This window comes from Oreochromis niloticus, linkage group LG9 (genome assembly GCF_001858045.2).
Source record: "Oreochromis niloticus isolate F11D_XX linkage group LG9, O_niloticus_UMD_NMBU, whole genome shotgun sequence".
In the NCBI taxonomy this organism is placed as follows: Eukaryota; Metazoa; Chordata; class Actinopteri; order Cichliformes; family Cichlidae; genus Oreochromis; species Oreochromis niloticus.
The window spans coordinates 21,363,025-21,388,541 of NC_031974.2; the positions used below are offsets into that span (position 1 = coordinate 21,363,025).

The following is a 25,517-nucleotide window of genomic DNA, read 5'->3' on the forward strand; positions in this document are numbered from 1 at the left end:
ATGCAGACCTGCTCAGCCCACATCAATGCATACAGATTAAGCAGTGTTAATGTCGAGCACTCGCCGTTGTCCACATTTGAAGTAGCACAAGATTTCTTTCTAGAAGTCTGGGTTCCCCTGCGGTTCTTCAGCTCTCACAGCGCGCGCGCGCGTGCATGTGTGCGTGTGTGTGTGTGTGTGTGTGTGTGTGTGTGTGTGGAAGATGACAGACTCTTAAGTAAAAACAGCCTGAAGATGGTCGGTTAAAAAAAGAAAAGAAAAAAAGTGTTTTTAAAATAATTGAATGCGGAGAAAGAATTAGAAAAATGCACAGAAAATGTGGATTAAAAATCGCCTTTTGGTGTCACCCACATTTATTAAAAACAATTAGATTAAAATGGATTACAATAAGTGGAAACAGTTTTAATCTAGTTAAATTGTATTTTATAATTAAATAACGTAAAGGCCTCTGAAATGTCGCAAAAGTGAAGTAGAAATACTCAAAATATTTGTACTTAAGTACATTATTTTAGTAAATATACTTCCACCTTCCTCCAATGGTGATTTATTTATTTTATATATTAATGTAATTGTATTTTTTATGTATTTGGTAGTTAGACTTTGTAAGCCACATTCATGTATACTATAAAAGAATCAAGAAATATTTAAAAGACTTCTATTAGATTGTGTCTTAAATGATCCAAAAGTAGAAACATTTTAAAAAGTTAAATATGTAATTTAGTGGACTGTCTGTCAGGTAAGTGTGTGTATGGAGTGTAAAGCAATGTAATAATAACTGCAATTACCACGCACACACACACACACACACACACACACACACACACACACACACCTTTGTAAAACCAGTGCTCCTTTAAATTTGGTCGTGCTATTTTTGGGGAATGGGGAACATGAGGTAACAGGGATGGCTAAACATGGGGGGGGGGGGGGGGGGGGGGGGGGGGGGGGGGGGGGGGGGGCATCAGGACTTCAGCTTCCAGAGGTACAAATGGGGGTATTTGGAGGAGTTTTGGGTGGGTGGGGTGTCATGGAATGGGACATAAGCCCAGGACGGGGAGGTCTAGAGCTGGTGTTGAGTGTTCAGCACACCTCCTTCCCTGTGGCTCCGGTGGGCAGGATGTTTAGCTGGGTGAGCTGAGCTGAGTGTTCCTTGGCCTTGAGGCGCAGCGCGGCGATACTCGAGGCTCTGCGGTCCGCTGCGGCTGAAGAAGTAGTAGTGGAGGAAGATGAGGAAGGGTCAGGGAGGACGGGCCCCGTGTGGGAGGGGTTCTCTACAGGAGGTGCGGGCTGACGGAGGAGAGCTGCAGCGGTGGAAGCACTGGTCAGAGGACCCATACTGGAGAAGAGCCTGAAAGGACAAAATGCAGAAATCTATATAGATTATTTGAAATTAAAATCATATTCAAGTTTAATTTATGCACTTCACTCTCTTTGCTTCCTATATCAGAGTGCAGGATGACCCAAAATCCTGTCAGTGTGATGGCATACGAAGAGGAACAGCATTGCCTGCTCATTAGAATTCTCAAACCTCCTCCTTGGAAAGATTTATGTCATCTATTCCATGCTGACTTCTTTTATATTAAAGCTAAATGGAAAGCATAATGGTGTATAATGGAGAAAGTAACTGTGGCATATGGAGAGAATCGTGTCACCCCTCCTCACAGCTTGTCTTGCACAATCACACGTTCTGTTAATTTATTAAGGTGTTTGACAGAGTGATTACATGCCACTGTGAATGGTTAACAGTATAACATATTTGTAATCAGACACTGAGATAAACAGTGAGGGAGTGTGACTGAGGATTAGTGTAAACATCACTCATTAGAGTTGTGGGAGTTTATTTTAAGCTCTAATGCTGCTCTGCATTTTCTGTCTGTGTCTGCCTCTAAAATTGTTGTCATTTACTATAAAACAGAGGAATAAACATGAAGGTCAATTTTTTTATTAGAGGATCAAAGTCCAACGGGAGATGTGTTGTGCAAAGAATTATCATTCATTAGATCCAAGGGAAGTCTGTCGATCTGTGCAGCTCACCTGCCAAAAGTGGGTCCAATAAAGGCAGGGTGGCGAAACATGGCAGCCGTGCCCAGGAAAGTGCCCAGGCCGAGTGGGGCAGCCAAGGGTGGGCCAGAGCCGTTGTGAGGCGGTGGAGCCAAGCCTGGGAAGGCTGCAGCTGCAGCTGCGGCAGCCGTCCATGCAGACTCCAGAGCTGGATGTGGGTGAGGAGGGAAGGGTCCTCCCTCTAGGTAGTGGCTGAGAGGATGGCCCGCTGCAAGAGGGCCTGGAAATGGCAGGCCTGACGGGTGGGCCTGCACCCCGGCCTTCTCGCGTTTCCTCCACTTGGCCCTTCGGTTCTGAAACCACACCTGAGGGCAGAAAAAGATGAGAAACACATTAGTATTAGGAGCAAGATGGCAGATACAACACAAAATGAATTTACTTCTACACTAATAAGTGATAAAGGAGAAAAGAAAGAGCAATTTTTCCTACATAGAGGCAAGAGAGGGGTCTGCTCAAAGCTAGACTTAGTTGTAACCCAGGTTAAAATTAGATCTATAACTCTCTATCCTGCTTACTTCACAGCAATGTTGCACTCTAATTAACATAATCTCTATTGAATGTTGTGTCAGTGTAGTCTAATAGTTGTCTAGTTCAGGTGGTGGCCAACAGGCGGAAAGTCACCGGTAATTACATGCAAGGTAAACCCCGCCGCTCACGGTCCCTTAAATCTACTTTCTGTCTAATTAAACCCTCCTCCCTGTAGACGGGCTTCGGGGTGGGGAGAGATAATTAAGAGCGGTGTTAACAAAAGATCCAGAAAATTACCGCTGAACTGGCTCCAATAACAATTAATGCGCTTTAAATTAAATTCTTAAGAGACGTCGAACGAGTGACTTCCATCCAAGAGACTATTTAACTTTCCCACGCATCCACTGTTGCCCAGTTTGCACTGCAGAAGCACGGGGCTCTCACAATGAGCAAAATGTCAACATGTGGAAAGTGACTGAACAGAGCAGGGGCTTGAGCGACAGGCACTGCGCGCGCGCACACACACATTATTCCCAGAGGGCTGTTTAGCATTACACAGCCCCTCGGGAATTTATGAGTTTTTATCACCTCCTGATGGCGCCCGTTAAGTGATTTGTTCACCTACGGCCCCTAAAGAGACATCTGTTGTTTTACCTTCGGCCATAACATCTCGGAGCTTCCACCGTGTTTGAACTGTCTCTCTGGTTATGAGCGCGGGCTTTCGACATGCAAGCCACGCTTTCAGTGCAAAGCAAAGGAGAGAGGGAGGGAGGGAGGGAGGGAGAGAAAGAGGGGGGAGGCATGGATGGATGGATGGATGGAGAGAGAGTGGGATTGGGGGGTTGGTGGTGGTGGAGGGGTGAGGGGGAGCAAACACCTTTAATGGTCTCTCATTCGCTCCCAAGTGCAAAGCATCGGATCAATGCAGGTCTATTGCAATCACATAATGGGAAATCAAATAGCATTATCCCTCCCCTCTTTCTCTCCCTCCCCTCCCTCCTCCTCCTCCTCCTCTCTCTTTTTTTTTCTTTTTTTGCACACGCACACACACACACCTCGGCCTCGCCCCCTATCTGTCCCCTCTGATGGGAATTCAAACACCATCTCATCCCGGGAATACAGACAGTGTTTGCTCCTGCACTAAGTATGCTTTTTATGAATCGCCGGCCTCGGCTTAATAGCCACTAAAACGTCCCCCGTTCGCGTGTAATAACATTCAATAACAGGAAGGACCTTCCCCGCGCAGCGACTGGGGCCATTTAACACATTTTACTGTAATAAATTATTGCCTCAAATTGGCCCGTAATCGTTGATCCTCAATCAGTGACGCATATCACCGGTTATTATCCAGCGCTGCATATCGGAGACATTTTATAGAGGACAGATAAAACATTAGAGGATGCTGCTTTTCCTTTTCTCCCCTCCACCCCCTCCCCTTATATTTGATTTACAAGTCAAGCTTCTCTTTTTTTCAGATAAAAGATAAACACGGAGCCACTTACTTGAACGCGGGCTTCGGTGAGATCCAGGCGCATTGCGAGCTCTTCTCTAAAAAAATGAAATAAAAAGAATAACAAAGACAGAAAGAGGAAGGGAGAAAAAGCAGAGAGACAGTAAGAAAAGATTCAAGGTTACAGGCCACCATTTGGAAGCAACGCAGAATTGCTGTTTTGTCCCCTCCTGTTGTTCACTGTCAACAATAGACGACCAAAAATAGGCTGGATTTTTCCCCCTCTCTTCCCCGACATGAACTGCAGAAAGACGCCATAGCCATATTCTATTTTCCCTGTCACGGATGGAAAGAAATAGGCCTAGTGATTGTTAGATTTTCCTTAGCCAAGGCCTGTCACCGTAACAACATAATGGTTGAAATAATGACATCTAAACTAGCCTGCCACAAAGCAATTGACGCTCCCTTCAGCTATATACAAGATGGGCTCGCAGTTTAAATTAGACCCACGAGTCGCCTTAAGGTAGATCGACTGAAAAATAAAATAAAATAAATATATATGTGAATAATCCCAAATAGGAAAATTGGAAAAATTAATTTTGCGTGATGTTTCAGAAGAAAAGTCAGAAGTGTCAATTTAACAGAAAATGAATGAGATTTATTATTATTATTTGGTTATTTTATTTGGTTTTGGTTCAAACTACTAAAAAAATTCCTGGATAACATAATTTTAACAAAATGTATAAAATATCAGTTTGTAAAGCTCTGGATTTCTTTCAGTGTGTGTGTGTGGGGGGGAACAACGCGTGTGTACACCTGCCCTTGGGCTTGAGGTTAGGCCCTGACTTTGAGCACGCAGTATCATGTCCAGCAGGTAACCTGAGCTGCTCCACTTAATTATTCCTCCACGCAGGAACACCGCTGCCATATGTAGAAGCAGGCACTGTTTTTTTTTTTTTTAAATAAGGGGGGGGGGGGGCTCCCCGTTAGCACTTACAGGCCCATTGTGCTCACTTATTTAAAGCACGGATTTAGTGTGGGGCATTTTATGAGCTGTGATCGGCGCAGTGTCCTGTTACACACGCGTGGAATTACTGGGACTGTTTCTGAAAATTTTTTATGGGCTAGGGGAAGTGTTTATTTAAAAATAAATGCAATTAATTATCGCCTTCAGTCATGGAAGTATGAAAGAACATAGGGCTCGTTTAAGGTTTAAGCGTGTTCATTTCACTCTTAGCTATAATAATAATAATAATAATAATAATAATAATAATAATAATAACAATAATAATAATAACAATAATGTAGGGCAACGCAGTTATATATATTTTACATGGAAATGAAAACTCCATTTAATAGGCCTACAATCGTCGCTTTTTAATTCGTTAAGGAGTGATGCAGAATAACTGAAAATAACAAACGGTATTTTTTTTAGGTTAAAATTTTACAATAAAAAACAACAACATTTTTTCCAAACACTTCCTCGTTTTTTGTTTGCTTTTCTTGTCTTTTTTTTCTTTTCTTTTCTCTCACCTGGTGAAGACATCGGGGTAGTGCGTCTTCTGGAAAGCTCTCTCCAGCTCCTCCAGCTGGTAACTGGTGAAGGTAGTCCTGTATCTTCTCTGCTTCCGTTTCAGCATCCCTTCCTCCGAGTCACTGCCCGCCGACAGACACACACTGTCTTCCCCGTCCCTCACGTCCCCATCCCCGGCGTTCAAGCTCTCCCTCTCCTCGTCCTTCGGGGATAGCGCCACCGCGTCCCCGCAGCCCTCTTCCTCCTTCCCCGCGTCCTCCTCGAACTTCAGCGGACCGAGCTCCACCAGTCCCATGCTGCCGTCCTCCGAGGCCTCTCCGGGGCTCTGGTCACCGTCTCCCCGGCTCAGCGACGCGTTCTCTCGGTAGGACTTGCTACGGCTGATGCTCACCTGTGGCGCCTGGCTGATTTTGAGGCTTTCGCTAGCTTGCTCCAGCAGGAGCCTTTCCCTCTCCAGCTTCTCTGCGTGCTCATGGAGATACTTCCCCCCAGGTCCGTACAGCCGGCGGAGCTTTGGAGGCAGGTGCATGTCAGCGCTGAGAGAGAGAGGCTCTTTCGTTGGCCCTGAGAAAGAAGCGTGTGAAGGATGTCAAAAATAATGAGCAAGCACTTCAATTTTCTTCAAGGCTAAAATAAAATGTAATATTTTCACCGGTGTTTAAAATGACCTGCTTAGTCGTGGAAACACTTTAATTAACCAAAGAGAGATTCTTGGGGCTATAATGGGCTCACCTACAAGCTTCATTAGAGCAACTCCTGCAGAAGCGTTACTCGCATACTTTAGGGCTAAATTAGTTTGCTTTGTTACAAATTTACCCCTCCTTACAACACTGCCAAATAACCAATGTAAACTACTTTTCCAATTTTCTCTTTAAAATAAACTCACCGTCGGCGGTCTTGTCGAGCTCCACTCTGCCGGGCAGACCCGTCAAACTTTGAGCCCCTATCAGTCTGACCTTACAGGGACTCCTGCGGCCCAGAATGCTGTCTATGCAGTAAGAGGAGAGCAGTGTCGGGGATTTACTGCTCTTCCTCTCGCCCCGGTCGTGGATATCTTCCTCAAACTGACCGCTCATGTCGACGCTTCGGTTTGTCTTTCGGTAACGCCTGTCAGTCTCCCTCTCTCTACCTTTCTCCCCTTCCTCTCTCTCGGGGTCTTCTTCTTTTTTTGTTCGGCTCCTCTCAGGCCGGCTCGTCTGTTTACCGGGACCGCTCACTCCTCCCTCCTTCTCCTCTCTCCCCTCTGTCACTCCTGTGTCACACTCTCAGCTAATGACAGACAGCGGTTTGGCTTCCTCGCGCTGCGCTCCGGGTCTGCCAGGCGCTTCTCCGCTCCGCGCGCTCGCTCAGCATAGGCTACGTGTGGGCTGTTGCTGCGCTCTTGATTGGCTGGTGTGTGTATGTGGGGAGAGAGACAGCGCGCAGCTGCTTTATATATTTTACATTAAAGTTAATTTGAGGGAGAGGCGACAAAACCCGACATGGACTTCCCATTCCTCCGCGGAACGGACTCAAGCGGCTGGAGCAGCAAAATCCAAAGAAACTAAAAAAAACAAAAAAATAACGGCTTCTCCTGCTCGTTGGTGTAAAATGTCTCTAACACTTTTACTCACTGTAATTTATTAGCGATATAGCCTCATTTAATAAACCAATGGGGTGCTGACAGGCTAACAAGTGTAGCAATGTCACTAGCACAATGACTTTGGAGGAAAGTACCATACATTAGGCTACAAAGCACAATTTCACAGCTTTTTTCCTTCCCCAGGTTACACGCCATTACATTTCAAAATAAAAGCACACGTGTAAACGATAAAAAATAATAATAGCTGACTTTTAAGTTGATGTTGCTGGCTTACTGGCGCTAGCTAACCAGGTATCTGAATAAAACAGAGTTGGGGCCTATCAGCATTTTTGGGGAAAAGGCCCACTAACAGCTAGCCTACTTGCCATGTACACTGTATATATAAAATATGGTATTAGCAGTATAATTTATCTACTGGTAGTAGTAATGTCCATAATGACGATGATATTTAGCTTTTTTTTATTAGCAATTTTATAACATAACGATAACAGTAAAAAAATACAATAATAATAATAATAATAATAATAATATGAATAATAATAATAACAATAATATGAAGGAATAGGCTTTTGTCTTCTTTGATCATTTCCATGGTCTTTACTTTATTATTACTTTTCCACTATAATTATAACTCTAACATTTTAGGCTATTTCTACATTTGTTTTAAGCACATGGCTTAAATCCTTGTGCCAACATGCAAAAAAAAAAAAAAAAAAAAATCTGGCGCGGAGTTTGTGTTTAACCACTGCACCTGCGTGAGCCATGTCACAGACTGAGTCACATAGAAATATAAATGATCAACACAGAGATCAGAATTTTGTAGCTTTTAAAAACAAAAGTTTATTTTGACAGGAGTGTAAGCATTAATACATGCATCTAATCTATCTATCTATCTATCTATCTATCTATCTATCTATCTATCTATCTATCTATCTATGTCTTACTTTCTGTCTCTCTTCAATTGCCTGCTCTCTGCTGGAGTTGGGGATTGACTTAAAAAGTGAGGGTGGCGCGCGGTGATGAGACGCCGCACGGGGAGCCGGGATGGCACGCAGGGACTCCGCTGTGGAGAGGGGGAGAGATGGAGAGATGGATCGAGAATGTAATTTTAAATGAAAGTCTATTTAACCCGCTGTGAATGGCATGACCCCTATCCTCGCCTCAGAGCCCATCACTGTTAAAAGGATCATTTTCAGAATTCAATCCAAAAACTTCAGCAAGCTGCAATTTACTCTCTCCCACTCTCTCCCTCTCTCTCCTCTTCCCCTCAGTATATATCTGCCCAGCTAGAGCTTCGCAGCAGACGAAAAATAACAATAAAATATATGTCCAAGATTGTACAAGCTGCCCCCCCTTCTCTTCTCTTTTATCTATTTTTAAGTCAGAGCTTTGCGGCCCCTTTTGTGATTGGAATTGGAGTAAGAGCGCAATTGATCTCAGCAAAGTTAAGTTAAGGTGCAGGTCGCTTAGTATTAGAAGAAGGTAAACCCACCTAACTCGGTTTCATCTCCTTTTTTTCTTTTCATTTAAGAGCCTTACAAAAAGTTAACATAGGTGCTTTTATAGAAGTATCGGCGGGAGTGTAATATGAGAGGAAAAGTAATGCTTTTTTGATAGCATTAACCTTTCGTGCCGCACATTTCCTCAAAGGCCTGTGAAATCTGCGATACGAGACGGCACAAAGACAACAGCCAATATCGTCTCGTCATCCGCGTTCACGATAAAACACGCAGTCCTGCATGCTGTCACCTCACGGATGGTGTCACATTTAATCTATCTGCAACTTTTTATTAGTATTATTATTATTTCTTTTTATTTTGTGGTGTCACAAACTTCCGAGCTTGTTTATTTTGCACGCAAATCAATGTAATGAGTGTAATAACAATATAAAATGTTATGCCTTTTCCCTACGCGGTCACAAACAGACGTGCGTAATACAGACGGGTATTTAGAGTCGCTCTGTAATTTGGGGGCCACAATTTGATTCATTTATCCGCACACTGTTATTAACCCTGTGGAAAAAGAGATGTCAGCCGCCATTTCAGCCAGCAGGACATCCGCGCTTTGTTTAAATGCACTAATTACGCGCATACATTAGAGGGGGACGGAATAGCCTGAGCGTAATTTTCACATTTTTCAGTTTCCCGTCTGTTTGACGTGCAGGTGAAGAGATGGCGGAAAGAGGCCGCCTTCAGTTGCAGCGCCACCTCCCCATCCCCTCCCCACCCTGTATTTTCATAACATCCTAACTTGATAATATCCAAGGGGAAACACCGGCTTGTGCGCTTTTCTGTTCGCTTAACGCTCGCATACTGTGGCTGTGCAGCTGTGAACTAGACCCTAGAAGTCCAGAGGCCTCTGAACACATTCACGCCAGTAGGAAGATTCATCTAATGACGCATTTAGTAGTGCATGCGTGCATTTTAATGGCGTGCCTCGGCCTTTTTTTATCTGCAGCGCATGCCTCGTCCTCTCTGAAGGCCAGGGAAGTGATACTAATGAAGTCCATCTAGGGCCAGCAGGTTGCGATGGGCCTATAGCAGGTCATTCAGCTGGCGCCATCTTCTGGACGGAATAGCAAATTGCTCGCACAGGTGAGAAGCAGTTCATGTACTCGTGTCCATATTGCACCATTCATCTGTAACTGCTCTTTCCTGCTCCATCCTCACCACTGCCTGTATTGCCAGTTCATATGGGTGGATTAAATGTAATCAAAGCGGAAACCTCCACCCACCTTTAGGAGACAGGTCAGCACGTGAGGCATTTCATATTATTATTGTAATAATTTTTTAACTACTAATTTGCAGTCGCGTTTTCCGCTGCCCCCTCAAGTTTGCCTCCGCTTTGCATCGCCATGTTGCACCAACTGTCCTTGGTGACGACGGCACATCCTCCATCCATCCCCGCGCTCTGACATAATTGGACACTTGCTCTGCTTGAGAGGCCAAGCAGGAAAAAGAAGGAGAGAGGGAGCGAGTGTGTGTTGGGAGGGGAGGGAGGCTTTTAAGGCGCGCGTAAGCAAAGTTAATTAGCGGTTATTAACAGCCCGCATAATGAGAGCGAGAGGGAGTCAATTTAATGACTTTGTTAGCGCGAGTTCAGAGCGACAGGCGATGATCGAAACAACAAAGGCGAGCGCGCACGCAGCCATCATCCGTAATTTCCAGCGGTAATGCGGTCTGATCAGAAACAAAGGGTTCTAATTTCGTTCAACTGACTCGATAATTTGTCCTTATGTAAGGAAAATAATTAATGACTTAATGCTTCAACAGAAGTAGCTTTCTTTGGGAGAGGATTTTTTTTTTGGGAGGCCTAGTTTGCTGGAGAAGGTGGTAAGGAAATCAATTTCCAGACCCGTAATTATTTACATCATGAATTTAAAACGTGGACGTGTGCCTCTGCTCCCAGTTAGTGCGCAGACGAGGGAGAGTCTATTAGGAGAGGAGAGAAGGAGTTTCGCAGTCTCCTTCTCTCAAGCAAATTGTGTGTGGCAACAAATGGGCCACTTGTTATAATGTAGGATAATAGATTTAGACATTAGAACAAACAGCAAACCGCGAAGGATATGGACCGGATGCAGTTTGGCAAACCGTTAAATGTAATAATAAATGCAATATTTAATGCAGTTCATCAGTGCAGATCTGAAGGGTTTGGTGGCAGATGATTCCTGGTTATACTCTGGAGTCCAGCCTCATTCACGGCTGTATCTTTTCCCCCCCTATGTGCAGGTCATTGTGGCTACCGCCTCGCAAATCATCCAAGCGCCTGCATGCGCGTCTTTACGCATGATTTCATCATTCCACAGATGGGTTGAGTCGGAGGAAAGATGTGAGCGCTATTATCGATTGAGGGAACATGAGACGCCTGCGGGCCACTCTTGGATTCATGGCAGGTGGATAGGTCACCCACACGAGAGCGGCAATTTCACGGCCCCCATTGTCTCCACTGATTACTGCTTTGATCACAGGAATCAAGAGCCCGAGACTCTCGTAAACCTCCAGCGTGGTCCAGGGAGCTCGCGAACTGAAGAGGTCATCATGCTTCATCATCACCATAACCATCGACATCATCATCCTCATCCTCATCATCACCATCCTCATCATCACCGCTAGTTGACCATACAAACCTGGGGCGCTGTGTGTTTTCACAGGCGCGTTGCCCTTTTATTGATTGCGTGCCTTAATTTTAATTCGATTGCGCGAGTGTCAAAAATTCCGCAAGAATCATCCTAGTAATGAGATAATCAAAGTAATATATGCAAATCAGTTATGTTGCCAGCTTATCAAAACCGGAGTGCCCCCCCTTGAGTCTGAAGAAGTCCATTTATTCAGTTAGTGGCAATACCTTGCGCAAATGGCGCGATGCAAATGACAGTTGATTAGACTAAATTAAGAACCTCGTTTCTCCCTGACCTTGTCTGAGTTTTATGTAAATTCTTTCTTTTTTTTTTTTTTTTTGCTTTAATGTGATAAAAGTGCATTTTTTAAACCTTGGCCTTTGTAGATCTGAACAATATTTTCCATGAGAGAAACAATGGTCAACCTCAAAACATAACTCAGTGTGTCAGTAGCTTGGATGATCCCCTGACTGGCTCTTTTGTGTCTGTCTTGCTGTCTGTCACAAATCTCAGTATACCTTGACCCCGGTGCAACACCCACAGTGACAGAAAGTGTGCCGTGATAACTTCCTTGCTGTGGGGGAGTGTGCCTGGAAGATGGACTAGGTGTGGGCGCCTCTGGGTGTGTGTCTCCTTGTGTGTGCCTGTGTGTGTTTACACAATTATGTGTACTCATGTGTGTACCATAACATATTGTCTAAGGAGACAGAGAGAGTGCAGTTGAGACTTCCTCTCTGTGGGGTGTGCGGGGCCTGTAGATGGGAAAGGAATAAATCCAATATAGATTGCAGGGCTGCGCTGCCTCCCGCTGGGGACCCTCAGACTTGCAGGCCAGGATCGAAGTGCTTTTCTCCACCTAAATTGGCCCGAGAGGCCGCAGGAGCAGCCGAGCTACACCCCCAGCACTGGGACTGCCTACGACCTAATGATGGTGCCGGGGACAGACGCAGATATACTCATGCGTACACACAGATGGAGATGCACGCGTTTTGTACGTACACACCCGAAACTCACACGCAATCATGCCCAGATTGATATAACATCAGTCACACTCTTGCACCAGTCAAAAACACACTTTGAGAAGAAAACCACACAGATATAAACACACCCTCCTCGTTCACTGATGTTGAACACACTCATTCCTTGTCCAAAGACCATTCACCTCAAGTCTTCCTCTTCACATCTTAGGCCACCCCTCAAACCTACCTCAGTTAAACTACAGATTTAGAGGAGGCATCCTCACTACCTGTCCGCACACTCCAGAGAGGGAGGAGTGAATAGCATAACTGGCACCACACCAAGTGTCTGGACTGATATGCACTGCTACCTTTTGGTTCCCCTGCAAGGAAAACACCACCAGCTCCCCAATGCCATTACGCTTCCTGCCAAACATCCCGGCACTGTCATTTTGGTTCTGTCCAGGGAGCTAATTCTATTTGTGATGATGTGCCGCTGGGAAGGGTCCAGGAACAGTGTGACAAAATATCCTATAGATGGACATTTGTGGCTCAGTGAGTCTCAGTACCCGCTCGCAGGGCATTAAATGAACATAGCTCATCTCTAGAGTGTAGAGCTGGAAGATGTCATGAAAGACCATGTGCCTTTTGCAGATACAGTTACATTTCTGCATTTTATAAACCATTTTACATCACTTTTCTTTTCATGGGAAGATTTGCGTCATCTTTCTAAACAGATTATACTATAATGCAGATCGTAGCGCTATCTCACCAGCTCGCTAACATGTCACAGTCTTGCTGGCTGTCTTCTCTGTTGCAGAGAGCTCACTTATTACAAAATGAGTGTGGTTAAAAAGAGGATTCAGTGTTTTTAAACTGTTTTGTAGTTACTGCAAAGTGTAAGAGTTTATAGATATGCTATACCTTTTGCTTTGAAGGGCAGGACAGAGCTTTCCCATCCTGTAATAACACTGCTATAGAGCCACTGATATCCTGCTTTTTTGTGTTTGCGCTACCATCTTGTATCTTTTCTCTCCTTCGCTTTGTCTTCTCTACTATTTTCCACTTTGTATTTTCTCCCTTTCAGCTCACTCACGCCTCTCTTGTCTCTTGATGCTGACACATCTTTTACCCTGTTGTCTTCAATAGTCCACTTGTGTCTTTGCTATGGAGCAATTCGTTCAGTTGTCCCTGGCTACACCCAGCTATTTTTTTGTTTGCAATTTTCACGTATCGCCTTTTATTTATTTATTTATTTTTTTTAATTTAATAACTCATCTATGCCCCTGGGGAAAGCACATTTTGAGTTTATGCGTGTGTTTGTGTGCCATGCATACATGGAGAGGATCCATGCTAAATATCCTGAATGCAAAGATAAGTACATGCAGTACACAAACATAGGCCAGAAACACATACACAACAAAATCCTTTTGACATCAATAATTGGTAAATCCTCTGATTAACTTGTAAGAATTGTTCTTAGAGTGCTTAAGTAATTGTGTTTGTGTGTGTCCTTTTTTTATTGCATGCACCCCCTCTCTTTAAAGCACATCTTTATAACCAAGCAATTCCAAAGCAATTTTCTCTGTGGGAGGAGAGTGTAATTTTCTATTCTGTGACACTGTGATGTGTAAGAAACTGGGAGCTGGCGCTAAAAGGTGTCTGTAGTGTGTGTCTTGGTGTGGGTGTGAGCCGCTTTAATGGCCAACGCGGGGCGGGTGGCGGTGGTGGTGAGCGGGTGCATGTCAGGAAGGCCATCATTTAATGACTCCCAAATAGTGCCCTCCTCGTTAGAGCTATCGTCCTGGAAACGCGGGGCTGTGAACCACGAGAGCGCCACACGCTGCAACAGTCTTTTATCTTCATATTAAACCATTTGCATAACATTACCACGATAGATAAGATTCAGGAGATACTCAACCTACTCAGAGAGAGACAGAGAGAGAGTAGACACAGGAGACACAGAGAGGGTATACTACATGTCCTTGCAAATCTAATCAGCGTTAAATGGAGCTGTCAAATGTGTGTGTGTGTTGTGTGAGTGTGCATTTGCTACTGGAAGGCTCATGTCAGGAGTCATTTAACATTAAAGCGCAACAGTATATAACAGGGCTGTAATTACAAAATGCAAGAATCCAGATGTGACATCTAAATACAGCAGTCATTTATTGGTGATACACAAAATAACACCAAATGGCGTGTGCACTTATATGTCCTTCACAAAGTTGAGTTTTAATGTTTTCTTTTTCTTAATGTGTCGCGCAAATTGTATTTGTGGCAGCAGCTCTACGGAATACAAAGAAGTAGCTAATTAGAACAAATTACATTACTAGCATTTTCTAAATTGCAGACATTGTTTGCATTGATGGCTGCATTTTGTGCAGCATCAGCAGACTAACAAAAGGCTGAAATCCGTGTTTTTTATAGGCATGCCGAGCTATGCTGTTTAAAGTGGTTTGCTCTGTTCTGAGGACTGTCGGATCTGCAGCTGCTCTTCCCTGCTCAAAGAAGAAAAGACTTATTCCAACAGAAAGAGCAGGAAAATGTGCCAGCACACGCTAATTAGTTGTTGCTACTTGCCACTACCTGATTAGCGCAGTCAAGAGTGCTGTTGATCTGTACAGTATATTGCTATTAGTATGGATATAGTATATGCCACTCTGCCATAAGCCACTCACAGGTGGAGTGAATAGCATCAACCAAGTCTCTGTTCTTCACAGTCATGTGTATTAGTAACACTCCCCGATGGCACCAGCCTCCAGCTGGACAATGTGCCTCCCTAAGTGACGGATACTTCAGTTTACAGAAGGTAAGGCTAAGCCCACCCTGCTTTATCGTCCTTTTGGACACAAATAGGGAAGATACGAAATGAAACTACAGACTGAGAGCGTGAACTGACCAGGAAAGCATTTTCTGTAGTCATACTTCAAGAACCAGAGGGCTGTTTTCCTATTAATTTCTATACATCTGTAATTTTTTTTGTAGCCAGATCCCTGTTCTTCATTAGGAATTAATCTTAAGCTTCACTATGTTGATCATTTATACTTTACTTAATACTACATAATAGCTACTTAGGAACTGCTTACAAAGAGCCCAAAGTGCTGAACTGTTCTCAAACCTCCACAGATCCCAAACCAGTCGAGCATCTGGAGGCTGTATTGGAACCAAACATTCACCACTGCAGACCCCTAGTTCCTGTGTCCGAACCAAGATAGATTTGAGCTGTTTTGGTGACATGAAGAGGACTTGCAAAATATTTGTAACAACGTTTTAATGTTGTGGCTATAACCACACTGGATTACAATTCCCTGCTCAGACTCTGGTAAGAGTTTAACTGTAGTTTAAGGGTGTAAACAGTACATTTTTAAAGTATTGTATGTACTGCATGACAAAACTTCAGGTGAATGCTTCAGGCACTGACTCGATAAGAGAAAATACCATTGTGCTGTTCAGCTATGGTTTTATGTATGTGTGGGTAGATGATCACTGATCGACAGCTTCCTGACTCTGCTTGCTTGAAAATACCTGGTGGAACGGGGCAACGTATAATTTTTATGTGTATTACCACGCATTGTCCCTAGCATACATTTGATCAGTTTGTGAAAAACAAACAAACAAAAAAAAGACAGCAAAAAATAAAAGAAACCCTAAATAACAACTGTGAGCCATGCAGGACACTTAAAGGACTAATTCAACCTAATAACATACCGGGAAATCTTTTTTTAAAAGGTTAATCTCTCTTTGATATTTCTAACAATGCTTTACCTGAATAATGTTTTTGTTTCTCAAAGCAGAAAATAGGTTTCGTCCTTAATGCCTGTCACAATAAAAGCTGTACACAGAAAGGTCTGGGCACAGATTGAAAGATACGCTTTGTCCTGGATCAGGGTATATCACGGAGGATTTGACACAATGTTTTCTTTCTGTGTGTATTTTGAGTGAACTGAACCTTTAACGGTAAGACTAAGGCTAAGGGGGCAAAAGTGAGTGTACTTGCGTGTGATATGAAAGGCTAAAGATGCCATCACAAAACAGAATACTTACTGTGTGTGTGTGTGTGTGTGCGATAGAGAAAGAGAGAGATTGATTGTTTATGCACACTGGGATAGACTGTGCCAGGTGAGTGTACCATTTACCATCAAACCATTGAATTCAGCAGGCATCTAATAACAAAGCATTTATGGCCCACTTACGCATGCATAGATATAACTGTCAGTAGGCAACAACAGTCCCTTTTCTCCGTCTCCAGCTATTTCTTCTTCTCTTAAAACACACAGGCACCATCCGGATTGGACCCAGATACTCTAGAATTCTATCATCAGACTCGGGGATGAAATTAAAATCGCTCATTTTCTTTCTCCATACAAGGAGCAGATCAATTTCCGGAGACTGGGACGTGATATTTTCCTGCCATTGGGCTTTCTCGTCTTTGGCACAGCACCCTGACTGGCTGCCAGCGGGAGGCCCGGGCCTGACTGCACGCCTCGCCGGAGAACAGTTACTTCTGCCGCGGCGAGTTTATTTGCGCCTCGCTATGAGAATTGCCATCATTTACCCTTCCCCAGCGCCCCCCTCCAGAAAGAGAAAAGAAATAGACAAGCAGGGGGAAGCGAGGCAAGAATGAGAAAGGCGAAATTGATTCTTTTTGATACATGCTGCCTGGGGGACATTAGGCACACCTCGTTTGACCACCTATTTCAAGAAATGAACTGAATAAATTTTGCGTGAAGTAATGTATAGGCCTTTTAGAGGCCTTGCGCTGTTGTTTTCGCTTTATGAGGAATGACGGGCTCGCTGCAGCGCGCAGAGGTCATCTGAACAGAGGCGAATCCTGGTTTTAGGAAAACGAAATTAATTGTAGGTGTACAAGAATGATAACTCACTTTACACGAAACAAGAAGTGAGATTGTGTTGAGCATAGCGAATTTGATGAAAGCACTGAAATCTGCAGGACTGGCGGGGCCCAGGGGTCGATGGCATATTAAACAATTCACGCAGATTGAACAATGCAGCTAAACATTGGGCTACACTGCAAATATGGGGGCGTAAGCCATTAAATAAACTCTTGTTGCCCAGATGTTTGCTTTGCAGGACGTGGGGATGTGCATGGCGCCCGTGTTTGCACAAGTAGTGCGCATGAGGTCACCACTTAAGCAGAATGAGAACTCTGGCATAATGTGTTCCATGTATGATACAAGATTCTGTCCACCTAGCACCCGTACATTTTTCTCTGTATGCGCTGTCAGTGCTAGGATCGCGGTGGCATTTAAAACCATGACTTGGACTTTAATCCCTCAGTGTTCCTTACCTGCATCACACATTTCTTTTTAATCGGTCCTTGTTTGTCCTGGCAGGGCCCTTGTTTGTGCACACTTTGACCATCCGACCCGTCCTTTCCCTTTTACGTGTCCCCCAGCTGTTACGTCACAGAGCCAGTCAAGGCCTAATTAAACCCAGATTGGGAAAGCGTATAAATCCCAGCCCCTTTTCCCTAGTCTGTCCAAACAGCAACATGCAGACACCCCGAAGTGGATTTTAGTCGAAGGGAATACATTAAGAAGAAAACTGCAAGTCGATCTGTAACCACTGTGAAACAGCTGCCATAGACAAAGTTCTGACACACAACAAAAATGGCTGGACTCAAGGTAAGGAGACAATTCCTCGAAGCAAAACTGTTGCTAAATGTGTAAATATTCATTTATTATCGCTTATGAGCTGCGTCTGTGTCGACTATCAGACTGTGCATGCATGTGGAGTTAGGGTGCAGAGCTATATTATACAAAAATACAGAAGAAAAGTTTTTGTTTTTTATTTATTTGTTTTGCACCAGAATGTGCGAAATTCATGCGCCTTAAAGCCACCACAGCTCCTGTGGCCGCTGACCGAAGGGAGGCGTTTCCTCCAACCAATCAGAGCGCTGCATTCTGCAGCTGCCCAGATGTGGTTTGAAGTGCCTAAATCTTTTTTTTTAATTTCAGTGGGAACGCTTCAATTTAATTGCAAAAACATGATTTTAAACCCCAGTTTTCCAATTTATTGCCATTGCTGCAGAATTATGGTGATGGGCTGCATTAAGTAGGCCTTTGCTTAGATTACTTTTTTATATAGGACCTTTAATAGTTGACTGAAGGTTTCATAGTCATGACACCTACTCAAATGCAAAGCTTTGGCTATAGTGGAATAGCTTCGGCTTATTAACAAACTATCCAAGGAATGCTGGGATCATTGCTAAGTCTAGCTTTGCTGCTCTAGCTCTAATAAACTTTTAAGAGGACAGAAAACTGACTTTGTAAAGCATTCCTTCAACTTGGGACACTCTGGAGCTTCCAACAAGCACTTTGGCACATGATCGCGCACATATGGAAACCATCTGTGTCTGTGAGTGTGCTTTCTTGCAAACTCACAATGACTCAGCAAGATGCATGTACACTGTGACAAGTTTGATCTTCCTGTGGCAGAAGAGAAGCGATCAGTAGAGGTGCAGGCGAGATGCAAAACAACACTCTTATCCTAGATGGAACATTGATCAAAACATGCTGCAGAGGATGTAAGTGTAATTAGGCTGTTTCTGTGGCACAATAACACAAAATAATGGATGACTGCAAGGGGGGAAATTTGGCATAACTGCAGTTTGTTTTATCATAGATCTAATGTGAATCAATATGACAACAATTAACAAAAAGACAAGCCTTAATGACAAGCCTTCAAATTTAATTATAACCAGCATGAACACATTTATCCTGCATTACAATGAAGCTGCATGATGTATTTTTTTATTTTTCACTTCAACTTGTCTTCACTTGTGTGTTTGTTTCTTTCAGTACATGAGCGGTTTCGGGAACGAGTTCTCATCTGAAGACCCTCGCTGTCCTGGATCCTTACCCGAGGGACAGGTAAAAACCCTCCCTGGGCTCCTTTTGTTATTTATTCATTATTATTTTCTAATTGTTGAAAATGAGGGTAATTGAACACATATAGTGTACATATGCACACATTACAGCATCAGCATTGTGGTTTTGTTCCATGTCTCTGCAGAATAATCCCCAAGTCTGCCCATATGGCCTCTATGCTGAGCAGCTCTCCGGCTCTGCCTTCACCTGCCCGCGTCCAGCCAATAAGAGGAGGTGTCCATCTCTGTTTGAAACCTAAAGCAGGCTTTATAGTGACTCCAAATGGATCCCAGACATTATGGATAACTAAACATTTCCCTTCCTCTTCTTTCTCTAGCTGGTTGTACCGCATCCTTCCATCTGTTAAACACAAGCCATTCACCTCGGTTCCCTGTGGGGATCTAACAGAGAACTGGAACGAAGTGGAGCCTGATCCTAACCAGGTATATCAACACAAGGAATCCCTGCTCATTTTGGGCTTAGTTACAAATCAAAAGTCTTTCATCGCTTTAACATGTGTGTGGTAAATGTTCAGCTGAAGCCATAACAAAGTTTAGCATAGTGTTTAGATGCCCCAGTGCAACCAAATCTATGCACTGTCTTCTCTAAACCTCACATTAATGCGGTTCATCTTTTTCCTTTAATCCATACAAAAATTGTGGTAAATGACATTGTTTGGGGGCCAGCAGATTCCCTTCATTTTCAGTATTGTGCCTTTAGCTTTACCACACAACCACCAAAGCTATACCAATGTTTTCCACAAGGAAACAATTTCAAGCTCTTCATACTGTTAAAAGTAACAGTGTTGTTTCATTCCATTAAAAAATGCTGGCGACATAAGAGCACATAAAGCCACAAATTTCAAATCTGTGATTGGTGGAGACATGCTGTACGTGACGTCATCATCAGGTTTGTCTATTTCAGACAAGCTTACAAAAAGCAATGATGAAGCATAATAAACAGTAGATATATTTATGTATAGTAACTTATTTAGAAAATATTTTCCACAGATTGATTTCTTTAAATTCACTGAAGGTGCACAATAAGTACACTACAATGAACCGCTTCAAGTAAAAGCTAGTATTTTGCAAAGCAATCTACTACTACTCATAGGTAGCGGTTAGTACTGTAAGTACTAATAGCTGGGAAACTAAATATAAACAGCAAGCTAGTAAGTAATAAAAACAAACAATTAAAAAAGCTGTAAAGCAGGCCCACTGTGAAATAATGGTGGTTATGGTAGTTTATTATAATTTTACAGTAAAAATTTGTTTGATTCTGACTCTGAGGTTTCTTTCACAGCTTCGATGGCTGCCATTCACCATCCCCAAAACTACAGAGAAGAAAGTGGACTTTGTGGCTGTAAGTCAAGCTAATTTTTTCTCTTATTTTTTAATTTTTATGAAAATTTCCATCTGATTTTATTTGCGTCCTTCTCCATGGTTCAGGGTTTGCACACTCTCTGCGGTGCTGGAGATGCCAAATCTCGTAATGGCATTGGAGTCCATGTGTACACCTGTAACACCTCCATGGTCGACAGGTGAGAATGTATACATTATGCGACAAAAGGATATATTTTTTATTAATGAAAAACATTTCCATCCTTCCTTTGATCTTATTTTATTCTTGTTCCAGGTGCTTCAACAACTCAGACGGAGACTTTCTGATTGGTGAGGAAAGGAGCACTGTTGTTGTTTTCACTGTCATCTATCATAAGAACAATGATAGCTCAAACATCAGCCTGCCTTCTTGTTCAAATTTTCTTTTCTCTGTGTCTCTCTTTGTCTGTTTGTGTGTGCAGTCCCTCAGCAGGGAGAGATCTTGATCACCACAGAGTTTGGGAAGATGATGGTCGAGCCGAACGAGATCTGTGTCATCCAGGTGGGCTGTATGTTTTCCATCTCCCCGGTTTTCAAAGAAATCTGCCGTTGTGTCTGCCCCAACATCCCACTTACCATATTTAGAAAGGCATTGTTTGGTGCTTTTTGAAAGTGACCTCAAAAATAAGCGACGGTGGAAAAGAGGTTTTAAGCTACCGAAAGCCTGACCACCTGGACAGCAGCACGTGTGCTTTTCAAAGTCCGTTCAGAACTGAAACAGCACACAGTTGATACTTAATAGGACAAAATTTCCTCTCACTGCCACTTTTCACATTTTTTTTAGCAAGGGATGCGCTTCAGTGTGGATGTGTTTGGGGAAACCAGAGGCTACATACTCGAGGTGTATGGTGCCCATTTTGAACTGCCTGACCTTGGCCCAATAGGTTTGTATGATATTTGTGAGTCTATATAAGTGCAGCATATGTCTTTGTGTTCACTTTTCCTTGAAACGTGCTCACCAAGCTCTTTTACATCTATGTCTTGGAACAGACTATCCATGTCTAAAACTGTTCACACTTTGCGTAACTCACTCAGTGCTCAGAGGATAAACCCTGCTTGCCTTGGTGATTATTTACGGTGTAACTGTTGTGTTATTTAAGATTTGAGTGAAAATTCCAACAAATTGTGGATTTGTGGATTGCAATGAAATACCAGTCACGGATTAGTTAGAAATTTCATTAAGGGTACATATAAAAAGCAACAACAACACAAAATCCTTCTTTGAGTAGCATATTGCTGTCAGTTATTTAGGAAACTAGTGACTAGCTCGAGATTTCTGTCTTCCTACATATAACAAAAATATTTCTTGTGCCCACCAAAGATGTTTTGGCTTTCCGACAAAGCATCGTGGCGCTAATAATAATGTTTTATCATTTAATTTATTCACACCTACAATTGTTTTAATCTTTATTTTACCTTTATTCACTAGCTGGGCCCACGTCCTAATTTTAGGTTTGACAGCATTTTAATAGGTAAAAGTGAATGCTTTGACATGACTTGAGGGAAGGCCTCGAAGGGGACTGGCGATGGCTCCCAGGCCTGGCAGATCCCCAAGCACTAAATAGAAATGAAGAAGTTTTCATTCACGTAAACGAGAATGAACAGCTTGCAGAACTGGGGGAACCTATATAGATGACAGCATGTTTGGAGGCGTGGTCCCGCTCCTGAAATTCTGATACATAACCTTTGCTAAATAAGCTAACAACATAACTACATGAAACCACCTGTGATTACATGATCTGATATATGGATATCATCATAGTTATGCCTACACTGCCTTTACTTTGACACTTTGCGTGTGTTTTGCAGGAGCCAATGGTCTGGCTAACCCAAGAGACTTCCTGTGTCCCGTTGCATGGTATGAAGATCGCAAAGTGCCCACTGGTTACACCGTCATCAATAAATACCAGGGGAAGCTGTTTGCATGCCAACAGGTGGCTATTGTGGCACACAACTTTATCTGTATCACTGTACTTCCACGCATACCTGTGGTCTGACAGGGACACACACACACACACACACACACACACACACACACACGGCTTACTTGCCCTATTACCCTATTTAGTTTTGTGTCTGCTTCAGTGAACGCCATCGAACTGCCGCAGTGACTAACAGGAAACTGTCCAAGTGAAGCATATGATCCATTAGATGCTCCTGCCGACTGAATTGCCATCCCTGATGATTTAATATCGAAGCATTAGCTGTTATCCATTCAGCAGGTTTCCGCCTCGACTCCCTTATGAGTCTTAATCACTCATAATTAGTTAAGGCATTCTGGAGCTGCAGACAGTGTACCTGTGAAGCTTTTGCTTTGTAGGAAAAAACCTTTTTCAAGTTAAGCATTAATTTCAACATATTTCAGCCGGGGAATGATCCTCCCCCTCCCGAAATGTCCTGTTGGGCGCATAATTGGATCGACACATAATGTCTGACAGGAGGTTTTTTACTGAGGCAGGGAGGAGGTGGGAGGAGAGGTTTGTCAGGGGTGGGGGTTGGGGGGGTTGTAACCGTGGAAACCATGTCAAACCACACTGTTATTATTCATCATAGGAAGTACACTAGGGCAAGATACTGTCTTTTCTTTTTTTGAAGCAAAACAGACCTCTTCCCGTCTTCCTCACTGCTTCTGCCACCAGTTATATGCTGGGGGGGGGGTCAGAGGGAACACTTTTTTTTCCCTGTGTCCACTCTTCCCAGAGAGTGGACAAGAGAGGTTGCAGGGGTAAGAAAATAAGATGGGGCGGCGGAGGCCTCGTATAAGGGAAGATGCTGCCGCTCCTGCCTGGTCCTGCTGTTTTGTTCCCCCGCAGAGTGCCGAAATTGCTCAAATTAACTTATTATTTGCTTGACTGGACCAATATGTTTGTGTTTTGTGTGCGTGTGTGCGCAAGTGCTCGCTCGCCTCCATTTTCCTCCCTTCATTTTAATCGAATGTAGTGGAGTTATCACAGATGAATGTCCAAGAAATTACCTGCACTGGATTTCCCGAAGGCCTCTTTGTGCGTCGACTACTGTCAATTGAGTGTGTGTTAAGTTGTTTTCGGCGTTCATTAGTCACGAATGTTTGCGTGCGTGTGTGAATGCATCTGTATATGTATATGTATTTGTCAGTATTCATCGTTGGTGTGTATTAGCTGTTCGTGTGTGGAAAAGCTTGTGTGTAAAGGAGCAGGGAGGTCAGTATGGAGGCAGCTTGAGTTGTAATGAACTATATTGATTTTAGAGCTGCTGTTGAATGTCTTTTTTCGCAGTGACATTATCAGAACAGAGAAACTATATAAAATTGCTGTGGTTTTAACAATCAAGATAAAGAAATATCTCTGCACCCACTGCTGCCGCTGCTCCCCTCTCCCCATAACTGCGCTGCTGCGAGCGTCAAAATGCTCAAAGTTTGGGAAAGTTTGATTGTGAAGCCAATTACCCCATAATACCTGGAGCCTCGTATCACAAAGAAAAGGGGGGAATGAAAGAGAAGAAAGGATGAAAGAAGCACACCCTCTTTCACAATCAACCCTTTTCATTATGACCAGTTTTTTTTCTCTTTATGTGAAGAAGTACTCTCTCTGGGAATTTAAGATTACAAAGACATTATTCATTGTTCCGTTTTCCCTGTGAAAAGCTCAATTTAAAACCTTTTGTGTTTGTTGCTTGGGTAGACTCCTCTTATTTGTTTTGTTCTGTGCTCTGCACGTAGGATTTCTCGCCATTCAATGTGGTCGCCTGGCACGGTAACTACACGCCTTACAAATACAACCTGAAGAACTTCATGGTTATCAACTGTGTGGCCTTCGACCATGCGGTGAGAGTCGTGTTTAGGGACACACCAACAGCACTTTTGAATGCAAATAGCCGTGCTCCTCACCCGTCGCATGTTTATGATCTCTCTATATAGGATCCATCTATCTTTACTGTGCTGACTGCCAAATCCACTAGACCAGGGGTTGCCATTGCTGACTTTGTCATCTTCCCCCCACGGTGGGGTGTGGCTGACCACACCTTCCGCCCACCATACTATCACCGTAAGACACACGCACACACATCCATTTACCCAGCCTGTGTCAAGGCAGTAGGTGAGAACAAACCACCTGCTGTATGACTCACTTCAATGGAGACCCCACAATAGTCCCCTTTTGTCCGATTTCATCGCAGACCTATAAGGCCATCTAGCGGAAATCAGTGTTACACCTGTATATTCAACAGCAAACTAGGCACATGATGCTGCTGTGTTACAGCTCCTCCTGCTTGTCACTGTAGGTAACTGCATGAGTGAATTCATGGGTCTGATCAAAGGCCATTATGAGGCCAAAGAGGAGGGTTTCCAGCCAGGAGGGGCCAGCCTCCACAGCATAATGACCCCGCACGGCCCGGACGTGGACTGCTTTGAGAAGAACAGCACTGCTGAACTCAAACCTCAGAGGGTGGCTGAGGGAACCATGGTAAACAAACAAAATATATATAAGGTTATACATGACCAAGTCAGTATCGATTATCATAGCATGCTTTTTCCTATCACCAGGCTTTTATGTTCGAGTCGTCCTTCAGCATGGCGGTGACGAAGTGGGGTCTTCATACATGCCAGAAGCTTGACAAGAACTACTACCAATGTTGGGAACCTCTACGCAGCCACTTTAACCCCAACTGGAAGCCGGGCAAACAGTAGAAACCCAGCGATTCAGAATGCATTAAGAGCGAACAAATCAAAATAAATATGTCAAAATAAAAATTTCACTTTATAAATGTAACCAAGCAATCCAACGATTTATTTGTGTTCCCCGAGTAGATCTGTTGACAGAATAAACAGGAAGAATAAAGTAATTTCCTTCTCACAGAAGTATAAAACCAAATTGTCGTAACGTGTATTTTTATTTTTAAGAAACATAACTGCAAAATTAAGGAACAATAAGAGGTAACCTTAGCCCAGCATTCTGTTTTACTAAGAGGTGTTTGGTAGGACCACTAATGACCCTGTCTTTACCCCTCATGCCACTGTTGTACCAATATTGCCATTATCCTTTAATATCTAAATGACACTGCAGCGCTTCTTTATTGGACTATATATAGTCTTGCTTTATGTGAC

General features: G+C 43.4%; 2 protein-coding genes and 2 long non-coding RNA genes across 4 annotated transcripts; 3 read left to right on the forward strand and 1 right to left on the reverse strand.

Moving 5' to 3' along the window:
- Positions 1-951: 951 nt before the first annotated feature.
- arxa (aristaless related homeobox a) lies at positions 952-6,932 on the reverse strand. Its single transcript, XM_003443487.5, has 5 exons — positions 6,400-6,932; positions 5,513-6,077; positions 4,032-4,077; positions 2,035-2,366; positions 952-1,348 (listed from the first exon to the last, which is right to left on the reverse strand). Exons 1-5 carry the CDS (start codon positions 6,587-6,589, stop codon positions 1,081-1,083), a joined length of 1,401 nt encoding a protein of 466 aa, XP_003443535.1. The 5' UTR covers positions 6,590-6,932; the 3' UTR covers positions 952-1,080.
- Positions 6,933-9,767: 2,835 nt separating this feature from the next.
- LOC112847771 (uncharacterized) lies at positions 9,768-11,499 on the forward strand. Its single transcript, XR_003221537.1, has 3 exons — positions 9,768-9,842; positions 10,824-10,987; positions 11,063-11,499. It is a non-coding gene; the product is annotated as an uncharacterized LOC112847771 (long non-coding RNA).
- A 6,136-nt stretch (positions 11,500-17,635) lies between these two features.
- hgd (homogentisate 1,2-dioxygenase) lies at positions 17,636-25,284 on the forward strand. The gene is made up of 14 exons (XM_003443488.5): positions 17,636-17,813; positions 18,990-19,061; positions 19,204-19,292; positions 19,396-19,501; positions 20,361-20,420; positions 20,507-20,598; positions 20,694-20,728; positions 20,860-20,939; positions 21,222-21,321; positions 22,247-22,371; positions 24,135-24,239; positions 24,333-24,459; positions 24,695-24,876; positions 24,957-25,284. The coding sequence occupies exons 1-14, from the start codon at positions 17,799-17,801 to the stop codon at positions 25,098-25,100; spliced, it is 1,332 nt and encodes a 443-aa protein (XP_003443536.1). The 5' UTR covers positions 17,636-17,798; the 3' UTR covers positions 25,101-25,284.
- Positions 17,820-18,988, forward strand: LOC112847856 (uncharacterized). Its single transcript, XR_003221685.1, has 2 exons — positions 17,820-18,546; positions 18,627-18,988. It is a non-coding gene; the product is annotated as an uncharacterized LOC112847856 (long non-coding RNA).
- Positions 25,285-25,517: the final 233 nt, after the last annotated feature.